The sequence below is a fragment of the Hippoglossus stenolepis genome, chromosome 17, assembly GCF_022539355.2.
Source record: "Hippoglossus stenolepis isolate QCI-W04-F060 chromosome 17, HSTE1.2, whole genome shotgun sequence".
Classification (NCBI taxonomy): Eukaryota; Metazoa; Chordata; class Actinopteri; order Pleuronectiformes; family Pleuronectidae; genus Hippoglossus; species Hippoglossus stenolepis.
The window spans coordinates 17,726,004-17,739,722 of NC_061499.1; the positions used below are offsets into that span (position 1 = coordinate 17,726,004).

Here is a 13,719-nt window from a genome sequence, read left to right on the forward strand (position 1 = left end):
GTTGCTGCTGCACCATTTTATAATGTTACTATACTGTTTAAAACTCAAAAGGTCTTATTTTTATACACATGTGGCTGCACAAACTATGTAAAGGATGTAATTGTTTTGTATTCCTAGATGTATTCATGTGTTCTTTTTCAGTTAAGACCGTCAAACTAGATCATTAAAGAAGTTCTAAGGCATTCATTCTCTGTATGTATTTGTATTTCAAAGGGTTTAACCTGAGCCAGGCCATCTAACAATGATAGCAATATAAAGCATGTATGTTATACAAGTTATTTTGAAAAATGCACTGTTATCGGCTGTGTACTCTGTATTTGCCGATAAGCAAAGAGGGAGGGCAGGGAGGCGGGAAGTAGCAGAGCCAGAGAAGGAATGAGCCTGAGCTTCTTGGTACGTCAGGGGCGTTTTGCTGCTGTGCATTTCATTCATGTTTAATCGGCTCTAAGAGACTCTTTCACACGTATCACACGGTGGGCGCCCTCAAACAGAAGACATGACTTCATGCTTTGCCGTACATCTAGCCTTTGATTAACGAGAGGGCACAAATGAATCACTGGCTTCTCCTCAGGAATCTTTAAAAGACACTGAGTGCTCAGACTTAGCAGAGGGACTTCGGTCCGTAGAGGAGCTCTGTCCTCTCCTGTGAGCAGTCTTAAATATTTTCTACCAGAGTAGAAGGTTTGGAAATCTCAGCTAACTACTTGACACAGGTATATTTTACTGACCTGAATATATGCAGTGGGCCTGTCCCTTTTTAAAAAAAATCGAATTTCAAACTTCAGTTCAAAGCTAGAGTTCCTGGAAAAGCAAGCAAGAGCAGGGTACAGTTTGAAAAACGTGCAACATAAACATTCCGCCCCCTCCCATCGGCCCTCTCGTCAAAGCTACGCCCTCAAAACACATGAACGTGCACTGCCTGACAACTGCTAGACGGCTTTTCTGTGACTAGCTCCCCAACGTCTGACAGTCTTCCCTGCTTCGGTTGTGTATGTCTCTCCGGCTGAAGACTCGTTATTTGCAGTAAGAGCACGGGCAAAGTGCACACAGGCAAGAAGGTTGTTTAGTGACAAACAAATATGTCAGACATTGTTGAGGTTTTCAACAAATAAGATAAAAGTGTTTCAGAAACAACTTGCCAACCCTAGCATCTCAGTATTATACCATATGGGAGAGAGCAGATAACAAGTCTGGGTCTGTAGCAGTCATGTCAGGTTTGTTATCATCTTCTTGAGATCAGTCTTAAATCAGATTTTATCTCAATGCCAGGGACAGGAAGGTGACTCTGAGCAGGAAACATAAAATATCCATATCTACAGCATTCCTGCAGACACCTCCAGATCTCTCACATCAACTATCGTTTAGACATAACTTTTTGTCAGGCATAATATATGACATACCCTATATTAAAACGTATTATATGCCATTAATTACCTCCTGTCTCACTCAAGTGAGGCAGCAGGGGCACTAATGAAGAGGATATCGACTCAGTTTAGGATGACTTGAAATCAATTAATAAAGAAGTTCTAATCCTGCCATCATGTTTTATGAAGAGTCTTGTATGAAAGACAGAGTGCTAACACTCCACTCGTCAAAACTCCTCCAGAAGAGTTTGGCAAACAAATCTTAATTCGTATACAGTGTATGTATGTATGACTTGATCAATTAGTTAATCAATCCTTTGTTATTCAAAATGCATCTCTGATAAAAACAATGAGCTTGTGTACACATAAACCACAAGGCTTTGTTGTAAACTCATTCTTCACTCACCTCAGACAAGTCTATCCACAACATATACTGTATGTGTTCCACTTTCCATGTTGTACAAACTGTTTCTCACATAAGAAATACATGTTTGAAAATGAACTGAGTGCAGAAAACCAATTCCACAAAGTCAGTTTGTATGTGTGTGGAAAACTATTCATCTTATCAGCTTCACACAGTGCGATGTCAAATTTGGTGCGATTTGCATGTATGAAAAAAACACCAGTGATATATAAGACACACACTTAAACAGTATCAAAGCAAATTTAGTTTCATTTTATGAAAAACATTGACTATCAAATCTTCAGTTAAATCAGGTAGGATGAACACAAAGTTTCCAAAATTCACTCTGCACACAACATCCAGCACACAAATAATAAAATAGGGACAGTATATTGTAGAATTGTTTGAAGAGAACTCACTAATGACGAGGAATCATTCTGACTCCGGAGCTCCTGAGAATTAACACGGGGCCAAGCAAAGAGCCCATTCCAAACAGGCAGGTTTAGAACAGAACACAACAACTATAAATATATTTTAGTGTCATTTATAAACCTCTCTATATCAAACCCTGTCTGCACATTCACCTTTGGTCACGCTGTGCTCTGCCATTGTCAGTGCACATTATATTCCCATCTTCTTTCCCGAGGATCAGTTCTCTATCGAGGAGCATAGTGATGGTAAACATACCACAGAGAGGCTTCACTGCACCGCACAGTCACATATATACACATACAGTTACAGCATAGCCACGATCCAATCAGGCTACCGCCGCCACCTTGGGGTTGATGGACAAGCATCAATGCCGGTCAGACAAGATGAAACACATTTTGACTTTGAGATTTCGTTGTCTGACAACCTGAATGGGAAAACTTCACAGCCCATTTGCCTCCTGCATCACCTCTGTCCTGGTAATGTTATAATAACATGCTCACTCAAGCTGACAAGTTTTCCACTTTCATTTTCACTCGAGAATAAATACACTCCAACAATACACGGCGCAGGCTGGGGAAAAAAAGGGGACACGGAGCATCTGATTTACTGCAAATCGCCTCCAGAGGCAGGAAATTAAACGTGACGAGAACTGATAACAGCGCATGTGTTAGAGGAGTTAATGGGTTTAATTGCTGTAAAAAGAAATCAGACTGTCATGGAATATATGTAACAATCAAAGGAAAATGTATTGGCTGGAAAAAGTTAAGGGTGAGACACGGGAAGACAGTTAATGACAAAAAGAAACGTCCCAGACACGATTTAGCATCTGACAGCACAACAGAGACCTGATGTTAATGGCGATTGTCTCCAAACAGCACACTGCCAAAGAGAGACAAACCTCACCGGCACTTTAATTGGATGCCATTTGGACTTTCTTGATACCTTAATTGGTAATTAAAGACCAATTGCTTCCAATTATTTCTAAAGAATTTCTCTCCGTCCTTGTTTAAGCAGGGACTTTATCAATGAGGAAGACGAGAAGGGCGACCTGACTCACACAACGCACACTGCACACTTCAGTTGTGATAATCTTTGGTGGAGAAAGTGTAAATCCCTGAGCTGTGCTTCACTTGGCACCAAGAGTTCCGCTCGCTAATCCTCCAGTGGAAGTCTCAGTCTGTCATATCCAGACTGCAGCCTCGAGAATCGTTACTTTTTTAACAGAGTTTTGAACTGTGCAATCCCCCATCATGTCAAACTGCTTCTCATACCCACAGACAAATGGGAGCAAGGTATTGGAACCAAAGCTAGTGAAATAAATGCATACTGAACAGTATTATCATGGTATTATTCTAACAATACTGTGAAATCTGTACACCTGGTGAGTGCTACAAAATCATATATATATTATATGGTATTTGATGTACGACATACTGTATTTAGGATATGTAACTGCATGGTTTTAATTTTAAATGACACTAAAAGCTAGAACTCAGAGCGCATACCTCTGCCAAGACCCAACAGTCACCTTATGAAACTGCCTTTTAATTCACTAGATCCAGATTTTTATTTGGATCTGCACCAAATTGCAAACACAATTATTTTCTGAGAAATCAACAAAAATATATCTCACAATTTTAAAGAAAGTGAAAGAAAAATTCCTGGATCTGCCTATTTAGCTGGATCAGCACCAAAATGTGATGATTTTTAAATCAGGTCATGGCTCACCCCTACATGAGATCTCATGGAAATCGGCTGAGCAGTTTTGGTGTAATCCTGCTAACTAATGAACCAACAAACAAACAAACAAACAAACAGATGGCGGGGGGTAAATTTTACAAACATGATGATGATCAATGAAATAAAGGCATTTGTTTCACTGCAGCTACAGTAAAAATGTATTTGGATCTACAATCCTAGATCCATTTATTGCTTCTCATATATACAGATAACTACATTACTGTGATACCTAAAATGATATGTCATCATTTCAGGCTGATACTAAAGGAATTTGAACAACCAGTAAATATTATATACAACTAAAACTAGATTCTGGTGTTTCCTCCGCGTCTGAGGGGAAAAAAATTTGATCCGGCACTCGGCCTTACATACAGTATGCCTTGATAGACGTATCACTGTTTAAGTCCCTACCATTGAGGAATATTAATTATTCATTATGTTCATATTACTTAAATAATTTATTTAAGGAGCTCTTTGTTTTAAGTCTGAAATTTTTAGCTGTGGCCAATTTATCATGTATAAAATGCTTATGAGACTTAGGGGGAAAAATCATTTTGTTCTGAAGCCGCTGTAATGTGAAAAAAGTTTTTCCTAAGGCACAAAAATCGAATTACTTCAGTCTAACAAGTTTGACTCACAACTGTGACTGCACTGCCTCATTCAGGATGTGACAGGAGCTTCTGTCGGCTTGTGGGAGATTTAAGTTCATCCAATTTCAACTGCACATTTTACATTAATCATTCACCTCTAACACATTCACAAATGAGCTGACTGGATTTTGTCTTAGTCTTTAAGGCAAAGACAGACCCAAAGTTGGGGTTAAGCCACTTCAAGGCTGATTTTGATTGAAAAAGTTCAGTAACCTTTTCCATTTGTTCAGCATTTGAATTAGAACAGACACCAGGGTTTATGCTCGAAACACATTAGCCATGACACCGTGCTGTATCAAAGTCCATGGATTAACTCAAAAGGAACCCAGAACTGACCCCAAAACAGTGAGCACGTCTTTCTTTCAGTAATTATCCTGTTAGAAGTCCTTCATTACAAATATTGTGAGAAAAATGGCTTCAAAACTGAGCTTTTAACCGAACTTTTAATAAATAAATTAAACATAAGTGAAAAATAGCAGAAGATAAGGACTAGAGTGGCTCTTAGCAAACAGGAAGATTAGTAGTTCTGTACTGAATATTCAGTGTCTGTTGATACATGATTTTTTCCAATTTCACATACTGTATTATTAGTTATCAATTATTTATTGGTTTAATACATGTGTTCTTTTAAAAACATTCAACATTTGGAAAAATACATTTGTATCCCCTAAAAAATTAGAAGCTAGTTAGCCAAGCTTGCTAATGCTAGTTCTGAATCTCAAAAGACCTTTTCCTTCATGTGATTTCATTTGCTAGTGACTCATCGGCAGCTCCCACAGACTCTGTGATGTGTTCATATTTCATCATACAGAGGAGGAGGTTCTAACTATCCGGCTTTTCTTTCATTGGCTCAGCTCTGCAGGTTTAATGACAACCACAGACTGTAAATAAAGATTAATGGCACGTCGCCACTTCCTCCCATTATCCAGACATGAAGCCAAAATATCTCAGATATTGCTGCCATCTAGAGCATTTTGAGTCAGCCTGCGCAACGTGGGATGAGCCGCAGTATCCAGGTCGTCAATACACAGCCTCGACCAGTCTTGAGTTATTCTCAGCTGTCAATCATGATGTTTCACCCCATTTTTACAGCATCAACTATTTCATTAAAACTTATCTAACCAGAAAAACAGCACTTGAACATACATCAATGTGATAAGAACTACCTGCAATGTTTCGTTCATGTTCCATCCACTAACATGGAGAAGGCATGATTCATGACCTATACTGCAGCCAGCCACCAGGTGGTGATCGAGACACTTTGGCTTCACTTCCGGGGAGAAATCCTGTCGTCCATATTTACATACACTCTACGATGACAGCCGGTAACATTGTTTGTTCTTTGTCAACAAATTCAAATTTAATCAGGAAGTAAACAGGCCAGTGAAACTGATCAACCAAAATAAGCAATTTCTAATTGGCAAAAAGTAAAAAAAGTTGTGGTTAAGTGGAATTCTTCGAGTGCAGATTCGTATATGATGTATCCTTAACAAGGTGAAAGAAAATAAATCATCTTTGTTGAAGGTAATTATTTCGATTTGCAAAAAGTGGCAACATTGGTCCTTAGCACACAGTACCGCTTCCTTTAACCTGGTACTGTGGGTGTAAATTCTTCCATGCTCAGTCAATATAACAAAAAAACATGTTTTGTCTGCAGCAAGCTGCGTGCGATAATGTATTAAGAAGAAGCAGTAAATCATGTGGATATGGTTGCATTTTTAACACTAGCTGCAGTGTTTGTAGTTGAATGGAGCGACAGAACAGATTTCTTCTTTACTTTAGACAGAAACAGGAAAGAAAGGCAGGAGCAGACACTGAATGATGGCGAGAGCAAAACACACATTCACATCACTACAGTATCTTAGCAACAGATGGATGACTATTTTGTGCCAAATATTAGAAAGTGCTGAAGCCGGGGATGGAGTCTGACAGAATGAAAGTATTAAGCCAGCATCTGAAGGTCCCACAGAGTCACATGCAAATCAGGAAGAAGCTATGTGACTTCTATCAATTTTAAATAGTCTCTAATGGCTTACTGGGCAACAATGTAGACAAGCTCTCCTCTCTATCAGACAAGAGAACTACATTAATGCAGTTGGCAGACATATAGATGTGGATGACAGACAGGGTTGTATAAAAGCGCTCACTAAAATCAGGTATACACCGATATGCTTCTCATATTTGACATATAGGATGATTGGATGACGTGTTGTTTTTGAGAACGTGTGATGTAGTGGTGAGAAATGTGTTTGTAAGTCTCTGTAAAATGAGAATGTATTTATGTAATTTGAATTTGGGATTTTGTTGGGCATATCTTAAAGATATTTTGATATTATTTCTCCATGAGTAATGCTACCTAAACCCTCGACTCGGCAGTGCGCCACAACAGATACAGGAAATGGTGACAATCGGTTAAGGTGAACAAATAACTGCCGCTCAAGCTCAAGGTGAGAGAAGTAGAGAGGAAAGCAAAAGAAAGATAAATTTAACAAACTAACGATAGCATTTAACATCAAGTGTGATATACTTATACTGGAATTCACTCTGACCATGTGGGCACCATCCAGGTGCCCAGATCATGGAGGTTATTGGGAGAAGTAGTGGTGGCTTTTAAATATTCAATTTAAAGGTTGTTGTGATAGCATTATACAGCTGCCCTAGAGAAAATGTTGGATATTAATATACAATAAATCGTGACCAAAATTGGTTGAGCGTTCCCATTAATGCAAAATGCTGTTTGACCCATCATCATTTGGCTCTGCAGTGAGTATCAGGCTGTGCTGTCATAAGTCTTTAATGAGAGGTGACATAGTTTTATATACCTGACCTAACGTACCTTAAACTCCCCTTCTATAATAGTCTCCGTGTAAGAGCAGATACTCAGCAGCTTGACCCGGCCTTATGTCTACATTTCATCTGCTTAAGCTTTCCAGACGGCATCAATGACACCTTTATGTGAATGTCAGGTCTCCAGCCTCCATCACTGTATATGTGCTTCCACTACACTTGAGGTACAACTGGTATGAGATAGTTATATTCCTTGTCTTGTCTCCCTAAAGAAAATGACAAATGAATGAATTTGTGAGTGCAGGGCTACAGGGCATAGCTGGTGTTCAGTTGTGTTGGGCCTAGGGTTGTAACGATACCAACATTTTAGACTACGATGTTGGTATAAAAAAATGATGCTCAATACCATTTAATACCAATAGAACTTAATGAATTTATTTATACCGGTAGTAGATGTAAACAAAATAAATGTGGACAGACGAGTCTGTAAAAATGAAGAGAAAATGTATGATGGTGGCACTTTGCTTCTGGGCAGATGGCGTAACAGCTACAGATTGAAGATCAGTTGATTTTCCTCTATGTTGTTGCTTTAATGTGGCCTCATGAAAATATGATTGTAGATCTGCTTCAGTACTTTTTGATATTATTGAAAGTATCCAAGCATTAATACTTTTGACAACCCTAGCTCAGCCCATGAAAATGAGAAGGCTCAACAGTGTGTTCCAGTGTAACAGAACTAAACTACTCTTTAACAGCACCCACACACACTAAGAACTGCGCTTCCCAGCAAGATAAAATGACCTCTGTATACAACATCAATAGCTATCACTACCATTATAGCCAAACCTTCCACCACCGGCAGTGTGCTGCTCAAACCACCAAGCAACAACACATCCGCTGTGATTGCAACATCCTTTACAACCATAAAGAGTTGTAAGGGAACCACTGTGATTAAAAAATATAAGCCTGAGAGTGACAGAGGCATCTTTCTGTGGAAGGACCCCAAAACCCACCTGCCGTTACAAGTCCACACTGCCCTACCCTCTTCCCCTCGTGTGTCAAGGCGTGTGTAACGTGCGGCTCCTCTGCACCGCTGCGCTGACTGCAGTCCGACTTCCACAGGTTTTCAACAGCAAGTAAACAACGCCGTGGACAGTGTATTTCTGGCTTGTCTCATTAGCGGCAACCAAACGTGTCAGACCAGGTGACAGATGGACTGACATGTCCAAAAGAGAAGAAGGGAGGGAAAACAAAAAATCCTCGCCCTGCTGCGGCTGCCTGCTGAGGCCCGGGCAGCTGAAACTGCTGATCCACAACCAGAGGAAAGGTGCCTGAGAGTAAATGCAGGTGTAGAAAAACACTGCATATCTCATTTTTAAATCTCTGACAATCAAAGCAGTGAGGCTGAAGAGGCAGGAAAACCTAGCCTAGTTGGAAACTTTTGACTAATTAAGTTGAAATAAAACTTTTTCACAGAATCTTATTGAATGAACAGAGTCATTATTTCCGTTTTATCTGTGATTTTTCTGCTGACGTATATAAGTTACTGCTCACTTAAGTTAAAACCATAGAGCACAGTCACACGTACACAAATGCAAAGTGAATATCGCGGGTCACAGTCTGACAAATATGAACTCCTCGTGAAGGCACGATGTGATTTGCCTCACCACAGGAGGCAGATGTTTTATTTGCCTCCTTGCTCACACAGATTATAAGTGAACCGAGAGGAGAAAGTTTGCCACTGAAAATTTTAGTAAATCATTACATATTATATAGATATAACATATGTATTAATGTATGTATGGATATTTAGTCACGTTAATGTAGCATAATGTCAAATTTGAATTGATTTTTGGATTATGGATATTCTTGGGTCTATGTCTCAGTGTTTTTGACATTGAGATGATTTTGAATAACTTGTGCAATACACTCGGAACTATCCTTCTGGTAAATTTGTTTTTTATTTGTTTAGAATTGATATGTATTCCATTCAGGGAAATAACAAAATAATGTGTCAGTACAGACTGAATCTGGCTCAGGTTTGTCCTTGACTAATAAGAGACTCATGAGTTCTTCAGCTGCTTGATTTCTGTTTATAATTTGTTTACATGGCAACAGACCAGACCCTCTAGCTCGAGCATAAAGACGCTGATAAAAGGGTGTGTTATAATGATACACAGTGGAGAATCAGGACCAGAAAATATGCAGTCGATTTAAAAAAATAAATAATCCCAGTTGAATGCACGCTGTCTGCAATTTGAAATGAGCATCCTTCTCACCCGAAGGTGTTTATGCAAAAAGTAGAGGATCAGCAGTGAAAGAGAAAGAGTGCAAACCGTAATGACAATGACAAACTGTGTCTGTGTCAAAATGTATATATGATATCCATGAACCATTACTCAAGGGTGGCAGCTGAAGCAGTAGAAGTCATGACACAAAAAGAGGAAGTAAAGGGGTAATACAAAAAGATAAATAAGAGATAAACATGTGGATTATATCATGATGTTCTGGGTCTCACCTTGGCACACCACCCAGCAGACCGGCCTCACTGAACGGCGTCTGAAGCCTGTCTTCCAGGGTCAGCGTCTGGGCATCATGGCCGTCTCCTGCTATCTGTCCAGCTCCTGGCTGCTGCTGCTGCTGCTGCTGTTGCTGTTGCTGCTGCTCCTCCTCTTCCTCTTCTTCTTCTTCTTCTTCATCCTCCACCTCCTCATTACCTGGCTTCTCCTTCCCTCGGCCATCACTCTCGTTGTCGCTCTCCTCACCTAACATGTCGTCCACCTGTTTTTTGTATTTAGAAAAGAGCTTTTTGTGAGCGATGTTTTGTTTTTGGTCAGGGTCAGATCACAGGTAAGTTACAGAACATATTCCATAAGTAAGAATCTACTCATTCCAGTCCTTGCTTTTTGCTTATGAACCATTCTCAAGTTGTTATAAGATTAATTACTTTCTCTGCCTCCACTGAACACCATTATTTTTCCATTGTTAAATACAAGACGTCACAGCAAATATACTCAAGTGAACTTTTTGCAAATTTCCCAACACAGCTTTCACTTGTAGGAAACCATTAAATAGAAATAATGAGAAAAATGCATTTCATTACAACAGGGAAGTGGTTTTCCCTCTATAAATAAATGGGTCATATGCTGTACTGTAAACTCGCTGAGGGGATTCAAATTTGGGCAGTGCGTCATTGAAGGTCTAGCAAAGTAAGGACTTCATTGTTTGGTGCAACGCCTCTTTTATAGTACATGACAGTAAAAACTCTAAAGTCGATTCTCTCTGGACAAGGCTTCTAAAACGCCTGCTGCATTGGTCATTCTGTACTGCAGTTTATATGTATTGCACTTTTAATGGACACAACAACTGAGGTCATGAACACAATGATTCAGACAATCTAACGGTTAAAAAAAATCAAATGTTCACTGGTATTCATTGGCCGTGAAACTATATTGGTTAAACATTATGATGTTGATTTATTTTTGTCCACCTACAACTACGCAGACCCAACAAAGTGAATCTGTCCAGTGGGATCTCCTGGCTGGCTATTAAAAGCAAAACTGTTAGCTCCACCAGCTCATCAATCTTGTATTCCTTCAAAAGCTCATCATTCATACCGCCCCAAGGTTAATGACCATTTACAACAGGTTAGCCAATTGACAACCATCTGAGGAGAATATCACCACAGCCAATATGCAGTCCTTCGTCCAACAACTCATTAGTGGCACGTAGCTGGGGGAAAACTGAGATTAATGCAGAGGGACATTCTCTTGGGGCTAGTGCCAGGATCATTACTGGCATCAAGCCAGGCTCATTAAAGCCTTGTTGATAGACAGAGAGTCACAGTAAAGGAACCAGGAGTGTCTGAGCGAGGCTGCTTTGTTTATATAAAAATACAAAAATAAGAGAAAGTCTGAGCATGTTATGTCAATGTTGGTGTGCATACTCAATTTCCTTTTTCTGAATCAATTTGAAATGAGAATGACCCCATGTGGCAGTGACAAATTATATCGTTGGATACCAATAAGACAGCAAACAGAGTTTGTTTCCCTCTATGTTAGTTAGTAACACACAATTTAACATTTCATCTCGACGCAAATGACTTTTTTTCCACTTTCCTCAAGACATTTTTCCTCATGGCTGTCTCCCATAAGTGTTAACAGTGGCAAGTCATTGGGCCTTGTCCTTTCAGCAGCTGTTACAAGGATCTCAGTGTGGTAGTGAAATAAAAAGAACTGGACATCAGGGTTCACACAGCACAGAAAAACTACCAAGATACTGAAAGCCCATATTAAAGTACTTCCATCAAGGAGGATATGTTTTCATCTTGGTTTTTTTGTCTGTTAATTAGCAGGATTATGCAAAAAGTGCCTTATGGGTTACCATAACACGTGGTGGAAGGATGCATTATGGGTCAGGAAAGAACCGATTGAATGTGGGTGCAGATCCAGATCAGTGGGCGGATCCAGATTTTTTTTTCTTTAAAATTGGGAGATTTTTCAACATCATAATTCATGAATCTATGAAAAAAGAATCAGGCATGTTAAGGGGACTGACATTTATGAGTGTGTGCAATTTGGTGCAGATCCTAATAAAAATCCAGATCTAGGGAATGTAAACGTGGTTTCGTGAGGGGACTGTAGACCATTGGCTGAAGTATGCACTCTACTGAGTGACAGTGAAGTTCTTAAAAAATCAAGGAAAATCATAATTGTCTTAATATGTGGTGCTTGTTTTAGCACATGTATGTACTCGATCAATCTTGTAACGACAAAAAAGACAAAATCTAACAGACAGTTTTTAATCAATGTTCAACTGGCAATGTTGGTATTGTTGGGTCTCAGTCATTTGATTTGTGTAACATCTGTGTGGGTAAAGTAAAATTGTGGAAAAGGGGCCTCAAACAGGGCTACGCTTCAGTTAGCATTTTATCATTAAGGCTTGCTATGCCTGCTCTCAGATGTCTATCAACTACTATCCAAAACCAACCAAGTCCAAAAACACTTTTATTATCTTTTGTGAATTAGAAAACTGCCCAGTAGCAGCAGCATCATTACAGTTATTGTTTCCTTACACAAAAATAAATTGTATTCAAGTTCAATAAATCAAAGTTTAGATTGTAAAGAATAATTCGAACTTCTGGAAAAAGGCCTTTATATTATATACCGAGGGTGGTTTTGCTCCATTTCTCCAACATCTATTCCAAAGCAACAGTAGAAAAGCTCATGTCTGAGCAAAAAATAACAAAAAAAGAAATTAAGAAAAGAAAAGAAAACACTTCCAGGCCAGTGAAGCCATGTCTGCTTCACTACACTTTAAAAAGCATTCTACAGTTCACTATGCCAGAGAGGGTATCACAGGCTTACCAGAGAGGGAAACATTAACAATCCCCACAAACAGTGAGGCAAACTTTTCTAAAGCATCCTTTTCCTGACTGCAATCAAAGGCCAAGCAAGAGCACAACATGGAACTTTTCAAAGCACAGCATGGCACCATCTCCAAGCTAGTTCAGAGTCAGGCTACTGGTCTTATCACTGCGAGTACAGTTTAATAATAGTGTGATTTCAGGACATGCAATTTATTTTTGACCAAACGCTTCAGCTGCAACACTATTGTGTAGACATTTGTGGTCGACTGCGGTGAATTATCCTTTGAGGATAGATGTACAAGCAAACATCAAACAGAGGAAGTTTTTTGTGCTCTGTTTTATTGCACAAAAGACAGGGACTTGGGAGTCACTTTAAAACGTAGCTAAGCCATTAAGATTTCACTTCTTTAAGTCTAGACATAGATATTTTAGTTTCAGACTCACATCTGGCCTGAGGTGTAACTCACTCTGAAAGATTCATGTGCAGCAAGAGAAGCCAAGAGTCATTCATTTTAAATGAAAGGCAGCAATTAGGACAAGCTGTTTCTGTGGGAGCAGCCGGTTGCTGTACCCTGAGCAGAGAGTGTCGGCTGAGCTGAGGCCAACTTAAAGCAAATCAGTGGCCAAACAGTTTCTGTTGTAACATCTTACTTAGGACTGATTGTTTGTTACACCCTGACAGGTTGGAGCCTCAAAGTCAAATTACATTTGTAATTGGATCCCGATTTATTGCCACACACATTTCAAAAAGCTTTCAAACTGTACCAGTTCATAATCTTACCTGAATATTAGCCAAGCAAATCATACTAGAAATCTACATACATGTATAGTTCAGAGAATTTCAGCCACATTATTCCAAACTCACTAGTCCAGAAAAGTACATGGAAGTAATGGTTCAAATTGTAGATTGTACATTAAATGTCATTTTGATTTTGTTCTTAGGCACCTCGGTGTGCTCAATTTCCCTTTTGCACA

General features: G+C 39.3%; 1 protein-coding gene across 1 annotated transcript in view; it reads right to left on the reverse strand.

Moving 5' to 3' along the window:
- The window catches only part of ctdp1 (CTD (carboxy-terminal domain, RNA polymerase II, polypeptide A) phosphatase, subunit 1), a 65,198-nt gene that overhangs the window by 21,238 nt on the left and 30,241 nt on the right, over nucleotides 1-13,719 (reverse strand). The window contains exon 12 of the mRNA XM_035182543.2: nucleotides 9,895-10,157. Coding sequence (XP_035038434.2) covers nucleotides 9,895-10,157 — 263 coding nt within the window. The remainder of the gene's footprint in view (nucleotides 1-9,894; nucleotides 10,158-13,719) is intronic.